The sequence below is a fragment of the Pavona decussata genome, unplaced genomic scaffold (genome assembly GCF_977016875.1).
Source record: "Pavona decussata unplaced genomic scaffold, jaPavDecu1.1 SCAFFOLD_127, whole genome shotgun sequence".
NCBI lineage: Eukaryota > Metazoa > Cnidaria > Anthozoa > Scleractinia > Agariciidae > Pavona > Pavona decussata.
This window is the reverse complement of record NW_028145541.1, coordinates 778,385-797,500: the sequence shown is the minus strand read 5'-3', so window position 1 is coordinate 797,500 and position 19,116 is coordinate 778,385. Positions and strand designations below refer to the sequence as shown.

The 19,116-nt window shown below is 39.3% G+C and overlaps 2 protein-coding genes across 2 annotated transcripts in view; one reads left to right on the top strand and one right to left on the bottom strand.

The window, feature by feature from the left end:
- LOC146469070 (pseudouridylate synthase PUS7L-like) overlaps window positions 1-9,234 on the bottom strand; it is a 19,246-nt gene extending 10,012 nt beyond the window's left edge. Inside the window, exons 1-9 of the mRNA XM_085123727.1 lie at window positions 9,167-9,234; window positions 7,765-7,960; window positions 5,240-5,381; window positions 2,955-3,052; window positions 2,356-2,441; window positions 2,040-2,130; window positions 920-1,098; window positions 701-749; window positions 1-89 (exon numbers count right to left, since the gene is read on the bottom strand). The exon at window positions 1-89 is cut by the window's left edge and continues 45 nt beyond it. Coding sequence (XP_084979853.1) covers window positions 1-89; window positions 701-749; window positions 920-1,098; window positions 2,040-2,130; window positions 2,356-2,441; window positions 2,955-3,052; window positions 5,240-5,381; window positions 7,765-7,960; window positions 9,167-9,234 — 998 coding nt within the window. The remainder of the gene's footprint in view (window positions 90-700; window positions 750-919; window positions 1,099-2,039; window positions 2,131-2,355; window positions 2,442-2,954; window positions 3,053-5,239; window positions 5,382-7,764; window positions 7,961-9,166) is intronic.
- A 154-nt stretch (window positions 9,235-9,388) lies between these two features.
- On the top strand, window positions 9,389-17,135 carry LOC146469069 (histone H4 transcription factor-like). Its single transcript, XM_085123728.1, has 7 exons — window positions 9,389-9,985; window positions 10,862-11,014; window positions 11,691-11,768; window positions 12,517-12,637; window positions 13,593-13,731; window positions 14,240-14,364; window positions 14,752-17,135. Exons 1-7 carry the CDS (start codon window positions 9,490-9,492, stop codon window positions 15,191-15,193), a joined length of 1,554 nt encoding a protein of 517 aa, XP_084979854.1. The 5' UTR covers window positions 9,389-9,489; the 3' UTR covers window positions 15,194-17,135.
- The last annotated feature ends 1,981 nt before the right edge of the window (window positions 17,136-19,116 follow it).

Below are 19,116 nucleotides of genomic sequence, written 5' to 3'. Positions count from 1 at the left end.
GCCTTCTTGTCCTTGATACCAGCATAACTAAAGGCGGATGGCTGGACATTTAAACAGGTTGATAAACGGTGAATGGCTTCAAGTGTTTCCTTGAATAATGCACAGTAAAACAGTCATTAGAGAGGGTCTTATAAGGGCAAGTGTTGTTTCACTTACAAAATACTTACATGTAGGGTTACCCTTAAGAACTATCAGCAGCTGGTCTCTTTTATAGAAGAAACTACTTGCCAGGTAGCTTAGGGTTAGGTTGGGCAGTGAAAGCTACAAGCATTTTAAAAATGGTTGAGACAAATATCTTACTAAAATCATCATCTCTTCTGAAAAATACTCTCTGAAGCACAATCTAATGATACAAACCATTTCTGACCCTCTCCCCTTCTCAACGTTGTTACCCGTTTGTTAGGAAGTCCATTGGAAATTCCCTCAACATTGATAAGAGGGGAGAGGTGGGGGGGGGGGGGGGGGGGGAGATAAAAGGAATTTAAGATATTGAAAAAAGATGCTCTTTGCAGTGAGTGTCTCAAGTCTTTTTCCTGAAAACAAAACCTTTTTGTTTGATTTGAAATAATTATTAACATTGTTTGAAGCTTAGTCAGAACTAAAGATAACGAATTGCAGACTTGTAAATTACCGCAGTGGAAAGAAATTACAATCACATTGTTATCCCTGGCCAGTAGTTATAAACTGTTTTACATCTCACCATATTCTTTTTACATAAAACAAATCCTGTGTATTCATTGTGAATCTGTCTGAAGGAAATAATAAAAAAGAAATAAATGAAAGAAATAAAATAATTATGACAAAAAATTAGCAATTAATTTAATTAGTTCATAATTGAAAAGAACACTGAGCTGCTAGGTAAAGAGAAAAAAGTTGAAATTTCAATGTACTGTACAATAACTCAATAAGCCAACAGTACCTTGTCAAATTATTGGACATTTTGCTGTTTTGTTGAGAAGTTGGCTTTATTCCTTTGGCCCTCATCCGCACCTGAATACAACTTTGTCCAGCATTTGTTGAGCTGTGTTTACTGTCCAAGTTGTTGAAGGTTTTGCTCTCAAGAAACGAACCAAAGTGTTTGGATAATAATCTGTGAATCTGTAAAACAAAAGATGTTGGTTTTCTCTACTGCTCAATGATTTCAGCTCTTAAGTGAATTGCTGTGTATTATTTCTTTTTTATTCGGAAAAGTTAAGCTGTTGACTTTGCTTAGATGAATGTAAAAGCCCAGAATACTACTTCCTGAAAAGCGTAATATTAATGAACATGCTGATCTCTTTGAAAAGAGGAAGGGGTGACGACAAACCCACATGGCTTTCAGACTTCCAGATAAGAGAGGTGTCTCAGGTCAAAAATCCAAGAAAGCTGGCTTTATTATAAATAAGATATTTCAGCAGGGAGCCCACGTCACAAAACGTGGTTTTCAGTGAGGCCCTGCATAAATCTAACGTAAGAATACAAAAAAAAAAAAAAAAAAAATACAAATATAGCTATCTAAAAATAAAAAGTAAAAAGGATAAGATCAATAAAAAAGTCTACATGTTTCTAATCAGACGTCTAAAAACTAAAAAATTGGAAACGTTCCTAATGCCGTCTGGGAGAGTGTTCCAGTCATCTACCGCATGACAAATAAAGCGATGCTGACCCCATGAGCGCTTTGATTGTGGTTTACAGATGTTATTACTAAAATGAGTGTTATAATCATGAATGTCTGTAGAAATTATTAAAATTAAAATTCCAATCAATCAGACCATTCAAGGACTTAAAAACTAAAAATAGGCGATGAGATCTTCGCCTTTTTTCCAAATTATGTATCCCAACCAAGTAGATCAAGGGCTTCTGTAAACTAACAAATTGGATGGTAAAATTATTTAACAAGATCTGGAGAGAGCCAGTTGCCTACTGATCCTTCAAAATTCGTCATTGACTTGTTGACTTTGAATGTTATATGAAACACTGGGCTCTTTTAAAACTAAAGACTGATGTTTACATCTCTTTGATTACAGGACCGTTCTTTCAAAGAGAAGTAGAGAATTTACCTTAGTTCGCTGTTGTTTATCTGCACTGCTTACATCAAGATTAAGTGTGGAGGGTTTTCTTCTACTTTCCCAGTGGGCAAAGCATAGTAGCCTGATAAAAGAATAATTATTTGAAAACACAAATGCATGTGAGTGAGTATTACTTCCCCATGTCCTTCCACCAAAGAAAAGGATACAGCTGAACCCTTGCTAAAATACATTTAATCAGCAATTAGTAAATGATTCATTAATTTTTTCACATTGTGTCATGCTTGGTCAGTTATCAATGCATATAATGTACAAGTTAAATGCACCATCAGTTCATGTCTGTCATTACCTGTCTACTTGATGTCTGTCACTCAACAAGTCACTAAACTCCCAATACACTTTGTCACTGCCAGCAAATATCAAAGGAAGCTGTCCCTTGAAGAATGAGACAAACAAAATTGCATGAGCATACAATGCAAGAGCTTACTATTTGATGGCACTCAAGTCTAGAGGAAGGAGCGTGGGGAAGGGGGGGGAGGGGTGGTCAATGCAGTTCTGTATGAAAATGTATACAGTATGATGTGGGGCATTCTAAACCAACTCAGGATCCTATAAGGTTTTGTACAATCCTGTAAGATGGTTTCTACACAAATTGTCAGTGTCTTTTAGGGTCCTTTCCAGAATCCTTATCTAAGATTTTAGACAATCATATCAACTGGTATTTAACATCAGATTTACCATCCTATGTTAAAAGGAACCCAACAGTTTGGATGCTCTACCACTGAGCTACAAGTGACTCATGGGAGCTTACCATAGTTGAGTTTTTTTTCAAGATTGATTTCATGATTTGAAATAAGCAACGTCTCAGTAACAACTTTCCCCATCTGTTTGAGATGCCCCCCGCATGAGCTCTGTGCAATATTTAAAGTTTTTGGCTGGGTAGTTTACCTCCTGTTCATTTTTTATGGTTTCAGTTTGAAGATGAGGAAATGCCAGCCTGACATTCCTGTGAAGACAAGTACGCTCCTCCTTTGTCAGCTCAGAACCTATCACAAGAAAAAATCTTCCTCAGACACTTCTTATTAAACATCATGTACAGCACCTAATCCATCATTCAGAACTGAAGTCTGTTAAACAATAAACAACAGTCCAAGGGTTGAATAAGCCTTGTTATTGTACATAGACAAGAGTGTTTTACTGGAAAACACACTACTTGTAAAGTTCATACGAAACCACATCCGGGACCTGAGTGGCATATTTTCCATATCCTCACTAGTGAGGATATTGATGACGTCATTTCCCCCTTTTTCACGGTTGTTTGTGCAAACAGTCATTAAAAAGTGGTGACCAGTAGATTTGTCTATACATGTATATAAAAAAGAAAGCTACACAATAGCTTGAAGATATGAATTTTATTTTCTCGTGTTGTCTTTGCCATTTGAAAATAAAATTCTTATCTTTGTGCCGTCATACAATATCCTCTATTACTTGAATGCCAATTTCTGACCCAGGGTTAGTGTAGTCCATATTATGCTGAAGGTCCAACATGTTAAATGACCTATTTAGACATACACTATAAGCATGGAACATGATACAACATTTGCTTCAAATAGTAGTCAATATTATTCTGTTAATCAATAATCTTGAGCAATTTGTCATTGACTTTCATAATAGTGACTGCATGCAAAAACAAAACCTTTTGTTTTTTGAGGATATACATGTATATAGTTATACAGTCGAACCTCCCTTTGCGACCACCTCTCGTAAGCGACCACCTCTCATTAGCGACCACTTTTCCAAAATACCAATAGTTTTCAAGTCAAATCATTAAAGGTAGAACCTCTCGTAGGCGACCAACTCTTGTAAGCGACCACCTCTCGTAAGCGACCACTTTTAGAGATGATTGTTTAAAAATTTCACTTGTTTTTAACCTCCCGTAGGCGACCACTTGACGACACACAATCTGGTGTATCTCTCACGGGTGGAAATTGCAAAATGTGTCGCTGTAACATACTGGCCACATCATTACAGCAGACGCCGTATTAAAATCTCACAGCCGGAGCTACCGGAAGTGTCTCCCCAAATAGCTTAGCATTAAAACAATCGATAGCATACACATGTACTATTGTACACTGAGATAAACTTTAATCAGGTTGAATCTCTTGAAGGAAAGAAACTCTCTTGTCTTGTAAATAGCATGTATGTACATGTATGACCGGTAATGACTCTCTCAACCTTGTATTACTCAACAGAAAAATTGTGGCAATAAAAAAACGTCAACTGGATTATTTAATAAACAAACAAACGCGAAAGTTGTAGATGTTTTACACTTGAAATGTAACATTGCAAAAATGCCGTTTACTGTTTGCTCCTAAATCAGACAGTCTAAAGAAACGTTATTAGTTTGGGTTTCGATAAGCACTGTCAAAATGGTTAGGTCTCCACAATTACCATATTTAAATTACCCGAAATTTAGACGTCCTGTGGTCTGAGCTCTGGTAAGCGACCACCTTCCGTAAGCGACCACATATCCTTGACATTATGGGTGGTCGCTTACGGGAGGTTCGACTGTAATTGTTTAAAAATCATAATTATAACTAGAAATACGTGACTTGCAAAACCTCGCGAAGCTAGAGCTGGGTGGAAAGCCCACGTTACTCGTATTGTAGCATCAAATGAGGAGATTAAAAGGTTTCTGAACATAGCAACTATTTTTATGAGCATGTTCTTTTCGACGTTCCACAGGCTAGTTTGTGGTTGAAAATCTATTTCTGACCCGACGAAATGAACAACGTGAGTGAAGCACTGTCGTGTTCGATGAATTTATTTCCCACGGAAAATTATTTTACCGCGGCCACAAAACGTGTTATTTCTTCAATGTAATCTTTCACAAAAAAAGATTTCTGGAAGAAAGGGAAAAGATTCTGGAGAGATAGTTCTGTATCCAGTGAATATTGATGAACATTGCAGTTGAAATTTGACCCGGCACGCAAGCTTTCCTGATGTATGCAAATTTTGCTCCAGACGACGCCAGACAGTCTGACGTCATTCATACTTTGTTTTTCACTGCTGCTAGGCAACAGTGCGGACACCTTCAACGAAATATATAAATATATTATCGCTCGAATTTGCGCGGCTTAGCTCCGCTCGGGCCAGCTCGGCCCGACAAATTTATTAACCTCGCTACGCTCGGGCCTTCGGCCTTCGCTTCGCGAGGAATTATAAGTGCTCACCAATACATATCTTTTTATTGCTGTCTCTGTTGGTTTGAACAAACAAAGCAAACTCTTCAAGTTCCTTCAGTCTTGTACAGCTCAGATGCTTGCCGAAGTCTTTCAAAGCATTATCTTTGAACTTTTGGAATGAATCTGAAATCTAAAACATTTTAATATTTTAATTTACATAATTATGCCATTGTAAAAATTAAGCAGTCTAGAGCAATGATCAGTGTACAATAAATTTTTAGTCAAAGTATTAACAACAACATTTTCAAGCACATACCGGTACAGTACCGCTCGAAACTATGGGACCATTTGCACGCGGTAAAACCTCGTCTTTGCCGAACGTGATTGCGGCGAATTCACCGCGGTGGGAAGAAAACCGCAACCGCGGCAAAGACGAAAGCAACCGAAAGCCGCGGGGAATTAGACGCGGCAATGCCTCGGTAAAAATACAATGATGGCTAATTACTATTGTCAGGGTATTGTCAAACATTATCTCACCTTTCATCCTAAAGAAGCCCTCAAACAAAAGAATTTGTAAAGACTCACCGAGTCGGAAACCGAACGACCGATAACAATTCGTTTGGCAGTCACTGACGAAAATTTCTTTTCTGCATTTGGGACATGTTCAGTTTTTGTCACGCTACAGGCAATAATCACAGAGCAAAAGACATAGTTTTAGTTTAATTCTTGCTGTTTACGCCACACAGTCAAGAAAGATATTCTATTCGTTTGATAAACCTCCTGATAACCCTTTCTACTGATGTAAAGTGCGCAACAAAGTTCAATCGAAATAGCGACGCTGAATTCAAAATATGCAATCGGATTTCAGTACGGACGCGGAGAAAAGCAAAGTGAAAATCCCTCCAAATGTATTGCCAATGTAATCCGAATTCGAAAAACTAAAACTTCGTAATAGATTTGATTCGGTATCGAGTGTGAGCGATAAGATCGATTCACTTGGAGCAAACACAAACGCGGAAAATTACCGCAACGCTTAAAGTATTTCTATTAATATTTACTTTGGATAATAGGAAAGCAGCAACTTTAGCAAAAGGGAAAAGCCCCTTCCGATGTTTTAAAACGTTGAGAGAAGCCGTCGTTTGGACGTAGAAAGGACCGTGCCATGATGAAAACACCGGGAAGATTTCAGTCACGTGCTAGGCAACCAAATTCCTTCACGTGTATCAAGTTTCATTCCGCAACAACACAACGCGGAAAAAAATTATAGTAAGTTAATTTACGGCGATTCTTGGTAGGAAATCTGGACTCTTGCAGTTTGTTATTCAGCCACAACGGGAGTAGTAGTGCCTTTTCACTTATGCCCAACTAGTTCCATTGTAATTGCTTCAAAAAGACCTGGAAGCGCTCTCTTCTTTCGTCGACTAGCATTCGAGCTTTCACTGACCTTTGCAGTTTGCGTTGCTTCGCGTATCGAAAGGAATTGTGCGAGTGAAGTTTAATGAATTGTTTTGCACGTGAAGCAAATAATTTTTGGCATAATCCGAAATATTATTACATTTACCAGTTCAATTCACGAGTTCGCTCACAGAGCGCTTTGATTATTTCCCTTGAGAGCGAGTGCACTTCCGTGAAATTTATCACACCTAAAACCCGACAATTCGATTATTGTCCTCGAAGAACATGAAAACAAAGCGAACAATAGCCTATTCAAACCCAACCGCGTCCTGCCTTTCACCGCGGCTTAAGTCAACCGAAAAAAACCTAGGTGAAACCGAGGTTTTTATTGCGGTTAGACGAGGTTTTGCCTAGGTGAAACCGCAGGTCAAAACCGCGAATCGACCGAGGCAAATTCGCGGCAAATGGTCCCATAGTTTCGAGCGGTACTGTACATCAGATGTCAAATCTGGCACAAATTTGCATTAAAATTTGAATTTAAATAAATAGGTACTGATTTATAAATTAATTGATTAAAAATTAAATAAGACGTGAAGAGAAAAGAATTACAAAAGCACAGGTCTTTACACCAAAAGCAGACAGAGTTGAGTGTAGAGTATAGTGCCTCCAGTACTTAGCATACCCAAGTGACTAATCTAACTGTCACACAGAGTTATGGTCTCATTCACTGAGATTAGCTTTTCAGAGATTAACACTAAGGAGACCTCATGCCAGCACTAGGGGTGGTCACAGCAAGGGTTTGCTATGTACTCAGTGATTCTTTTCAGTCCCCAAATTGGAGACGAGACCGCCATTTGTACGTGGTCTTCCATGCCATATGAAGGGGTAACCATTTGCAGATGTCAAAGCAAAAGCATCTTCTCCTCAGTTATTTAAAGACCCTGAGTGTTGGCCCAGCTGAGGTTTGAACCATACTCAGAGACCCTGGGGCAGTCAGTTGGGGGGCAGGCAAAATGGTACAATGAAAGTTTTCAAGAATGGCCTTTACCTGTTCTTCAAAACTTTCATTGAACCATTCTCCCCGCCCCTGACTGTCTACCCCAGGGTCTCCGAGGATGGGGTTTGAAACCTATGCTCTCCCACTCAGCAGTCTGGTGCCCTACCAACTGAAGTAGTACCTGTGTTAAAAATGGAGTTTCACCTTCCACATTCTTTCCCTCTGTGCTTTCCTTGCAGCTCTTCTGTTCAGGACACTTTTGATTACCATCTTCTGATTTCCATTGCTCTTCTTCTTTTGCAGAGGAGATTTTGCCAGGGATTAATTCTACCAGTTCTCCCCATTTATCAATTTCAGTCACAACAAAGTCTTGCCATCTAAAATGTGTTAAGCAAACTCTCTCACAAAACTTAATAATACTTAGTCTAGTAATAATCAAAGATTAGGGAGTGCGTTGATGATCTTGATCTCAGGCTCTCTCTCCTTAGCCACGTTGGACCTGATCATGTCATTCACCCCTGCAAAATATGTGGGGAATGCCAGATGCATGTCCCAAGATCCATTCATTTGTTGACCAATTATTATTGATTGTCCAATACAATCTTGACTCCAGTATGCATTAGGAGTGCGATTTCTACATCATATGCAATTATTGTACTTCTCTGTTACTACATTATAACTCCCCAAGTTTGTCAGATAGCTATATTAATAGTAGCCTCCAGGCTATGCAGATGCTCTTGGGTCAGTCTCCCATGTTCGTGAGGGAGGAATTAATGCGTGACAAGCCCAGAGGACATCTGCATAGGAGGCTATAGTAATGGTAATTCAGTCAGGCATTCAACAGTCAGTCAGTCAGTCAGTCAGTCAGTCAGTCAGTCAGTCAGTCAGTCAGTCAGTCAGTCAGATAAGCAATGAGTCAGTAAATCAGTCATTTGGTCAGCCAGTCAATTATTCAGTCAGTTTGTCAATGAGTCAGCCAGTTATTTGAACAGCTACTCAGATTAGTCAATTTGTCAGTCAGCCACTCAGTTAATTACATGTATAATTAAACAGTCAGTCAGTCAGTTGATCAGCCAGCAGTTAACTTGTCAGCCAGTCAGATAGTTAGTCAATGAGTCAGTCAGTCAGTTAGTCAATGAGTCAGTCAGTCAGTCAGTTATTTGAACAGCTAGTTAGATCAGTCAATTAGCCAGTCAACCATTTAGCCAATTACATGAGTGTATAATTAAACAGTCAGTCAGTCAACCAGTCAATCAGTCAGTCAGTCAATGCATCAGTCAGTTGTTTGGTTGGCTAGTCAGTCAGTCAGTCAGTCAGTTAGTCAGTCACTTAATCAATTACATGTATACTGAGTCAGCCAGTCAATCTGTCAGTCAGCAATCAAATAATTTCAACAAGATAATCAGTCATAGATTCTTAGTTTTATGATGTAAGGTACACTGAAAAAAATGGCAGGAAATTAAAAAAGAAAACTTAACTTTTGTCTGACTCTGGGTAAAAGACTCAAAGGTACAAGCTACTTGCTCTGCACAGATTACCAAGCTCCCCATGTAATTCATAAGTCATACTTAAATTTAGGATACGTTTGCTTGATTTGTCCTGTGAAGCTCTTTCTCTCGCAATCAAGGTAACAGTCTGCACCAAATGACATTTTGCGGATAGCGAAAAACTACCAACAAACCCCAACACTAACACCGCGGTAATTTGAATCAACCTTGAGAAAAACAGGTCAGGCGCTATTCTAAATACACTATAAATACGATACATGAAGTAGTACCTGCTACCAAGTTGAACGCTGACTTGTTTCATCATTGTCTCACAAATAACATGGCGGTTCTTCGCGGGTTTTTATTTTGATGTCGTTCGAGGTTTTTGGCCACTTGTATTTTGGTATTTTCGAACCAAAATGGACCTGCTTGACTGTGAATGGGGCTCATGCGAAGAAAAGTTTCCTTCCTCGGAATTTCCCGACTTTAGAGAGCACATAGAAAGTCATTTACGAGAGGTTTTACCGCAGTATCGACGAGGCTTTTCCGAGGACACCATCCCGGAGAATTTCGCTTGTAGTTGGAGAGAATGTGGTTGGGATACGCCAATAGACGCCAGCGATTTGATTCGCCATGTTTTCTTTCACGCATTCCACACTAGAATAAAGCTCGAAGGCTTCAAAAAGCAACAAGAAATGAAACTGTCCCCTTGCACTTTGGACAGTCAAAGCCGCAATTTAATTCCCGAGAATTCAGATCCTTTCCTCTGCGAGTGGAGGGAATGCGGTGTTGAATTTAATTGCCCGACGCTGTTTTACCGGCATGTTGACAGTCATGCCTTGGCTGTGGACAAATCTTTATTGGAAGTGAGAGATGATGGAAGAAGGAAATTTACTGTAACGTGTCAGTGGGAAGGTAAGCGAGGGAAATCTCCCGTCTGTCTGAAACTTGACACGACTCCATACTTTTGTGGTTAGCTTATGGCCAAACAACATGTCAGAAATTAATAATGGAAAGATGTCTGCACAGCCCTACACATAAATTCTACATGTACCACTATAACACAAGCCCTCTTCCAAAAACAGCAAGTGTGAAAGGGAAATCAAAAAATTCTCCAAAATCCCCTATGTGTGGGTATGGAGGGTGGTTTCTGTCAAAGAAACAACAAAATTTTGCCCCCCTCGGATGCAATCCTTAAAGGTGCTGACACCAAAAAAAAAAAAAAAAGAAAAGGGGAGGGGGGTGTAGGAATCTGACCTTCCATTTGGGGGGTGGGGGGTGGGGATAATACAGTTATGCAAATGTAAATGAAATGTCTCAATAAAAAAATGAAACATCGCAAAAGGTATACATCATTAATGTATGGATCTCTGCTGAATCTCAGGAGTTTAATTTGGAAGAAAGGTTAAATAATTTAAGTTCAGTTTGGATTTTCTTGAAAATTTCTTCCAGAAAAGTATATCTTACAGCTGGGGGTGGGGGTGAGGCAGGGGGACTTGTCTGAGTTTCTCAGACTATCCTGAGATGTAGAGAACATATGCTTAACAACGAAAGAAGGCAATGTCCTTAATTGTGTTATATATATATATATATTTTTTTACTACATTAAAATTGCTAGTGAAAGAACAAAACTTACCAGCCATGAATTATGACTAGTCTGCGGCTAGGTGGCTACTGTAGTCTCGAGCCCTGACGGTTTCATATACAATACTAACAGGGCCTATTGCAGTTAATCTTTAGTTCCATTCATTCTTAATGAGGCTGTTTTGCACTCTTTTTATTTGTTTTCAGGGTGTTGTTTCACCACTTCAAATCATTATAAACTGAAGGAACATTGCCGGAGTCATACCAAAGAAAAGATTTTTGCTTGCAAGACCTGTGGTGGAATGTTTGCCAGCAGAACAAAGCTAGTGGACCACTTGGTTCGACAGAATTCCTCTGGATGTAAGTGATGAAAAGACAAAAGAAGCCCAGGAGGGGATGGGGGGGGAGGGGGGGGGAGGGACTCCCATATGAAAGTGATAGGAGTTAAATTTGTGTTTTGGTACTCCTTAGGGTGCTAAAATCTAAAATGACTTCTATCAGAGGTTAAATAGAATAGAGATTTATGACACTCCTTTCAAAAATCATTATGAGTGGAAGGCATTTGAAGGAATCATCTTTAGTTTATTGCTATTGAAAATTGTCAAAGTGTCAGTTAGTATATTAAGTTTTAGAGTTGGTACTGTACCTCTTAGGGGAAAAATAATTGTTCAGGCCACGCCCATCAAACAGAATTCTGATACCTTTAAGGGGTTCATTCACCGGCGCCAACTTTAAATATAAATTTATATGGGAGTCACCCACCCCCCCCCCCCCTCCTTCCCGGGAAAAGAAGTTACAACATGGGACATACAATAATTGTATGTGTTGTAAAATTTAAAGAAAAACCAGTAAGGAGACCAGTAAAAGAGACCTACTTCACTATAATTATATATGTATATCTTGGCAGGCTACTCTACTTGGCATTTCTCTGCATAGCATAACTTTAATCTTTCTATTGCCAATCGGTTACCTTCAAAAGGCAGCCGTCTACTTTAGTATTTTCTGACAACATTGTTTTTTTTTCATTCACTTCTAGATGAAAGTTTTCAGTGTTCACATTGTCTAAAGCACTGCGGTTCAGAGCGTATACTGCGAGATCATATGAGGCATCATGGTATGTGATATTTTAGGCTTAATATATGTTAGCTAGAAGTAAGAGTTTGGTTAAAAAGCAACCAAATAATGGTTTCTGCACCTTTCTTCATTTTTAACAATACAAGTTTTCAACCCCTATCATTCATCACATAGGCTTTCTTTTAGGAAAAGAGAAAAGATTTGTTCCAATATCCAGAAGCTATCCTCCAAACATGGCCACCAAGACTTGAAAGCACCTAAATGTTTGGACAGATTTTCCCATTGCATTAACTTTATGATTTGTCATTCATCAGGCAGGCTTTCATTGAACAAAACAGAAAAGACTTGTTCTGCGACAAAACCTTTTCAGTGTCCAGACACTATCCTCCAAACATGGCTGTCAAGACTGAAGGGAGCTAACTCTTTGGAAAATGTTCCATTGTAGTAAATGTATCATTCATCATTGTGCAGTTCCAGAAAATATCCATACTCCACCCACGGAAGGTCTTATTTTGCACCCCCATTCCCTCAGGAAATTCCAGTTTAGCTTCATACTTTGCTTCTAAAATTTTGATTTTTAAGACCCCCCCTCCCCTGGGAATTTCCAATTACCTTCCATGGGGTGGGTATGGATTTTTTCTGGAACTGCACATTCTTCAGGCAGGCTTTCGTTTAACAAAACAGAAAATACTTGTTCCACGACAAAATTTGTTTCAGTGTTGAGACACCATCCTCCAAACATGGCCAAAAGCAGCTAAATGTTTGGACAAATGTTTCCATTTTTGCAGTTAATAATGTGAAGTGCCAGTTTTGCGACATGACCTGTCCCAATGCTTCCGCTCTCAAACAACATGTCAAGTTCAGGCATTCAGAGGAAAGACCATTCAAGTGTGATGTGTGTAGTTACACGTAAGTTTTTAATTTTTTTTTTCATGTATTTCCTAATGGTACTAGTTTCCTGGTTTTTTTTTAAACAACAAGATGTTAATTTTTATCACGGCCAGCAAGAAACTGTTCTTAAAAATGATCAGTTCTACATTTTGGAAGTGAGAGTGCATTTGAATTGTGCAGTGCTCACATACATGTAGTTTCATATGCTCTACCGGCAGGGTAAGGTAAAGGTAAAGTCGCACAGGAGCCTAAGTGGCCCACACGGCCGAAGCTTAGCCCAGTTTCTGTAGCATGAAGCAACTAGGAGTATTGCTACTCCCCCCTGGATGGGATGCTAGTCCATCGCAGGGCTACCCCCAGCGGTATCTTGCCGGTACCCATTTATACACCTGGGTGAAGAGAGACAATGTGGTGGTGTAAATGCAATGTGATGGCCTTCACATCTTTCTGAAAGTCCTCTTGCTTAGATTTTCTTGCCTGGAGTTGAGATCAGGGCAGTTAGCAATTGAGAGAGCATCTCTTAGGACGGTGCCTACCAATAAAGAAATATTTTTGTGTGGTTTATGACTATGCAGGGAAAACAGATCTTAGCAAGGGGTTTTGAAATCCAAAACGAAAATTGGGGGTAACCGAGCATTTTTTAGAGATAATTAAGCAACAATCATTCTAAAAAACAGTAAAATGCAACGCAATGCTTGGCATTTTTTTCCAAATTGAACCTTTATTATCTCTGAAAAATGCGTGTTACCACAAATTTTCTTTTTGGATACCAAGAACACTTGCTAAGTTCTGCTTTCTCCGCATAGTTTTAAACCGCACAAAAATATCCCTTTATTAGTAGGCACCACCCGTGGATAGGAAACCCAAGTATCTCGAGATGCACAGAACGTAACAGTAACTTAAGTAGGCACCGTCCTTAACGTACAACTGGGTTCATCTTTCCTTTCTCTGATTTCACTGCTGTATGTTTCAGCTGCAAGATGCCATCAGATCTGGCACGCCATCGTGAATTCCATAATGCAGTTTTGTCATATCAGTGTGATGTGGAGGGCTGTAACTTCTCTGCTAGATCCATGCAGACGGTGAAAAGACACCAGAAGGTTGATCACCAGGTTAGCAATGTATGGACTTATAAACTTAATGTAAGGTAATGTTCAGTTGTGAAAACGCTAAACTTTAGACCAGTGAAAAGGTAATGAGCTAATGGCCTCATAATTTAACTATACAAATTAATTTTAGCGAAGCACTTACACTAAACTTGTCAAGAATCCTTAAATATTTCACCTCAATTCCATTGGTGGAAAAGCAGGACTTTGGAAAAGCTGGCTGCACAAGGGAAATGGGTGGTTCACATTCTTGTTGTCTTTCCATCATGTTAAAAGTCTAAGTAGCCAGTATAGTCTCCTTCGCAGCTGTCATTTGGGCTCGTCACGCAACACGCTCCCCCCCTCCCCCCCCCCCCCCGGGTCCCTCCCCCACAAACGACGGCTGCAAGGAAGACTAAGTAGCCAGCTACCTTTGCCATAGTTACCAGCCATAGCAACCAGCTGCTGCTACCAACAAGAGCCCGCCCGCGAAAGGTTAAATGGCATCACTTGATATTGCTTGCTTCCTTTTCAGGGAGTCGATTTATATCGTTACGAGTGCCATGTCTGTGGGCAGCGATACACGCGAGGATCAGGGCTGACGAACCACCTGAAGAAGAAGCATAGGTTTAGCTGGCCAGCTGGTCACCCACGCTTCAGGTTAGCTGGCTGTAGATTAGTTTGGCAAAGTGAAAATTATAAAAATCCGCCTTCACACTGCAGCTTAAGCTTTCAACTTTTATTGTTATATTTGTTATTTTTACAGGTTTTCCCCTCTCCTCAAAAACCAGCACTTCTAAATTTCAATTCGATATGGAAAGTGTAATTAGTGCTCTGCGATAAATACATTGACATAAAGTGATTTTATTTTCTGAGGAGGAAAAAACACACGTCATCTGTGCATCATGGTAATAAGCAACTCCATTGGGAAGTACTACTCAATGAAGGTTTAAAAGTTTTAAAAGGATTTCATTTACTGTCAGTTCTACATTGTAAAATAATACTGTACAGCTCTCACTTTCAGTTCATTCGTTTCTTCTGTTAAAGGTACAAGGAATGTGATGATGGAATTTGTCGTCTACAAACTGTCCGCTTTGAAAGTCTTCACCTCTCGCAGCTAATGAACGAAGGTGTGGAGAACCCAGACATGCTTGCAGGTGACTCCCCCCTGGAAAGCACCGAGTCTCCTGGAACCTCAGGGGGGTCTCCCGAAACATCTGGTCCAGGGTCTCCTTGTTTGAGTGCAGACCAGCTGGAAGAGCAGCATTTCCAAGAACTCCTTCAACAGTATGGTTTGAGTGACAACAGCGGTGAAATACAGGACAGAAGACAGGACAACACAGGACCAATGAGAAGTTATCAGCGAAGAAGGGCAACAATGGCGCATCCGTATGAGAGACCTGACTCGCCTGAGATAGATCTGCCTCAGACTTTACTCGATCTCCAGGATGCCGCTATCCGACTGGCCAATGGACAGCAAGCAAATTAAGTCTTACCAGAAACTCATAAGGGACTTGAAACGTATAAAACGCGCTCACAACGTACGAACGCTCATTTTTGCACAAATGTCATTTTTGGGAAAGACTCGCTCAATGGCGAGGGCCGAGGAAGCAACGACGACGGCGACGGCAACGAGAAACTCCAAAAAACAATTGGCTTAATAACCAAAACAACAACTCTGCACGTGCATTACACTTTTTGGTACATTCCTTTGCCGTCAATGCACGACTAGGATGTGAAATTTCCTAATCGGACGTTTTATGGAGGACGTAAACACACGACGATGAATTTTTCTTTCTCTCTCTAAGCTTGGGTGCGGTCTCCAAGAATTCAACTCCGGGAAATTTCACCTACATTTGACATTTAAAGCGAGTTGGGATAATCGCGACGACGTTTGAAAAAACGCAAATTCATTTTAATACTGACATTTTTGCTGCCGTCGCCGTCGTCGTTATCCACGTTGAGCTGACGGATTGTTTGGTATGACTTTCTTAGACTGCGAGCAGTCTCTTTCCTCTCCTAAGTTCTGTCACAATCACGCGATTTCTAGCGAGCGGCCTGCGGGGAAGCCGCGAGCCAGTAGACCCTTACCATGTTGAGTCTCGGGGGAATAAAACGCTTTGTTTTCGCACGGCAAGCCTCGACCAGACGCGAATTCAGTGCGAGGCTTGCCGTGCAAAAACGAAGCTTTTTAAAGGCGAATCTTTGTTTACACTTTTTGCCTCATTAACATATGCTTATCACCATCTGTTGACGCTAATAAAATAAAAACTCTGAATATTGAAAGGGCATAACAATTTCAGTTTTCTCTGAAAATTTGAGCCCAATACATCGAATGGTTTAGGAGAAATTCTCTTCAAAAACTCGAAATTTTACAGGGAATGTATGGCTCATTAACGTTTTTGCCACCCAGCAATTTCACAGTTTTTGATGGCTGATATTTTCTTCAATATTGCTTGCAAAGAGCTGAAAATTGCACAAATTCCTCAACGTAATCACCACTTTTAACATTTGCATTTAGTTGATATACAGCCATTTCAACTAACATTGTCGGTTCACTGAAAGCATGAAGCTAAAAGACAAGACCGAAAGTTTACGTGGGATTTTTATGAATAAATTCATCAAAACCAGTCATGCCTGGAGAAAACAATAGGTTGTAATTAGCAGTACAATGACCTGCACGTGCAGGGATGATTTTGATGAAATTATTCATAAAAAATAATCCCACAAAACATTGCGGTCTTGTCTTTTAGCTTTATTTTGATCCGACAACGTTAATTGAAATAGCTGTATACGGCCAAGGCTTCCATGAGTTAAGTCGTATGCTAATGAGGAAAAATGTAAACGATGACAGCAAAGATTCGCCTATTCTCCTGAGACTCAACATGGCCGCCGTGTGAGAAAGGTCTATCCCTCCTTCTTCAATTTTCTAATTTGCATAATTTAACCGTCGCTTTCCGCGCGTGGTCTGAGGGAAAAAAGTAGGACTGCTCACAGTCTATGACTGTCTAGACTTGCTAAACTTGCAGATATGGTACTTGGGAAAGCGAATATTTGCAAGCTTGATACAAGACCTACAAGATGGAGTTACGCGTTTCAACCCCTTATGGGCACGGTTTATGGTGTTGCATTATGAATAAGCTTTTAAAAAGGTGTAGATTATTGATATTTAAGCGTTTAAATGAAACAAGCAAATCACCACTTGGCATGCGTTTATCTAATTTCGAAAGATGTTTTGAAAATGGCTCTATTTAATTAAAATTAGCATTATCGCTTTTCAATACATCATCTGACACAGAAAATATGACAAGCTATTTTATTGTGCGACTGTTAAGAAACTAATTTACCTTAAAATGTTTTTGTTATTTATTGTGAAAATTTTCTTGGATTTAAAATTGTTGAATAAAACAAAGTAATTTTATCATTATAAATATTTTATCCCGAAGTTCGTTTTCTTTGTGTTCATTCAAACAGTTAAAACAACAGTAGTAACAAAAACAGAAAACAAACCTGATGCGATACTGGCCCACTCTTGTGATCCAAGAGGTACCCTTTGCTCTAGTCCACCTGTCCTCAAATGGTTTTCTGTTGACATTAGGGCAAGAAAACTGGAAACGAAGCCTACAGTCATCCCATCCTAAATAAAAACAGTTTAATAATAATAATAATAATAATAATAATAATAATAATCAATTTATATAGCGCATTTTATATAATATTCAAAAGCGCTTACAATATAAAAATGAAAAATTTAGTCAAAATCAATAAAATATAAAATTTAAGAATAATCAATCAAACAAAAAGTAAGAAATAAAATAAACAAAGTAAAGAATAATCAGAAGTCATATGCTTTTTTAAACAAAAATGTCTTCAAGTGTCTCTTGAAAGTATTTAAGTTCTTGGCAGTCCTAATTGCCAGAGGAAGCTTATTCCACTTGGATGGACCAGCAAAAGCGAATGCTCGATCACCAAAAGTCTTACATTTGGTTCGAGGCACCTCTAACAAAGTGAGGTCATTAGATCTCAAAGAGCTTCTGATTGATACCTGGGGACAAAATCGTTGCTCAGAAATGTTTTAGCAGTAATGCATTTTCTTCGAACTTTCATCCCAGGTACAGCCCTGTGTTGATCGAGGACAGCAATGAAAACTTCCCAGTGTAAACCCACCTAATCCACTTGGTATTGAAAAGTTTACACGTTTAGACAGATTCACGAGGTTGCAGTATTAGGTTCCATTTCCTCTTCTCTCTTGCGTCTAGCATTCTCGCCCAATTTCCCTGAACCTCAGCTAAGTGATTGAGCTTGCAGAACCTGTATCCGCGGGACCTGGAAGGGCCATAATAAGAAAGCTTGATACTTTCTAGCATTTTGTGGCCTGACATCTGCCAGCTGATGGCTTGACTTTGGGGCTGCTGTGGCTACCCATGTATTAACCTCCTCCTGGACAAGGCTCTCAAATTAGACACGCGTTACAGCTGACGATGGGGTTGCAGAATAGAAAAAACCCAGTGACATTGTGAAAAAATTGAGTGAGTTTCGATTTAATTTAACTTAGCTGTTAAGGCTTACTCTTTTTAATTTAGTTGTATGGATTTAGGTGACTGAGAATAAACGTATATGAACATGCCTCAGTGCCTTTAAATAAAGTTGAGCTGTTTTTTTTTTATTCCATTTTAATGATAAACAAAATTGATTTTTGCTGATAGAACCTATTTTTTTGTTTGTTAGGTTTTGAGTTTCTAATAGTTTACCTGGAACGAGGCAAAAAGGGCTCTAATTTGAATACCAACAACAGAATATTAAAATGAAAGCCATTTTGGCATAAGGTTTATGTTCCCGGAGTCTATGGTTAAAACAGAGGCGTAGTGCAATTTAATTCATGTGAAAATAAGTTGTACACGATTACATGTGAGTGAAAAAAACAAAAAACAACTTTGGGCAATCAAGCCTGGCTTTGCAAAAGAGGCTGGTGTCAACTGTGTGCGATTGGACAATCTTTGCTGTCTTCATCGTTTAGTAACAGTTTGCTTTATTGGCATATATCAAACATGCTACGAATAAATGCAACCTTGAAGTAAAAAGGCATGTCGCTCTTGGTAATTAGCGTGATTATATTCTTAGAGATAATATTCTTAAAGAGAATCAGCTTTCAAACACTAAAATCGAAATGCACGAAAAGCATGTATAGAACACGTCAAAGCAACTCTCGGGGTCCTTACCTAAGAAAATGGCGAACTCATGGTAAATTGAGCCTATTTTGAAATGTTGTTCATTGACGTGAAAACGTGTATAAAACACGTCAAAGTTTCCAGTTTCCTTCTTAATCCCTCAAGGCAGCTTTCGCGGTCCTTATCTAATAAAACATGACGAAAATATTTACCTTTTATTCAAATCACAACACCTTGCTCGCGG

What these genes read in the sequence shown, in the direction of transcription:
- LOC146469069 (XM_085123728.1), top strand. Translation starts at nt 9,490, where the DNA reads ATGGACCTGCTTGACTGTGAATGGGGCTCATGCGAAGAAAAGTTTCCT. An exon ending in ACCAGAAGGTTGATCACCAG is followed by an intron (nt 13,732 to 14,239) that starts GTTAGCAATGTA and finishes CTTCCTTTTCAG; the next exon opens with GGAGTCGATTTATATCGTTA. An exon ending in GCTGGTCACCCACGCTTCAG is followed by an intron (nt 14,365 to 14,751) that starts GTTAGCTGGCTG and finishes CTTCTGTTAAAG; the next exon opens with GTACAAGGAATGTGATGATG.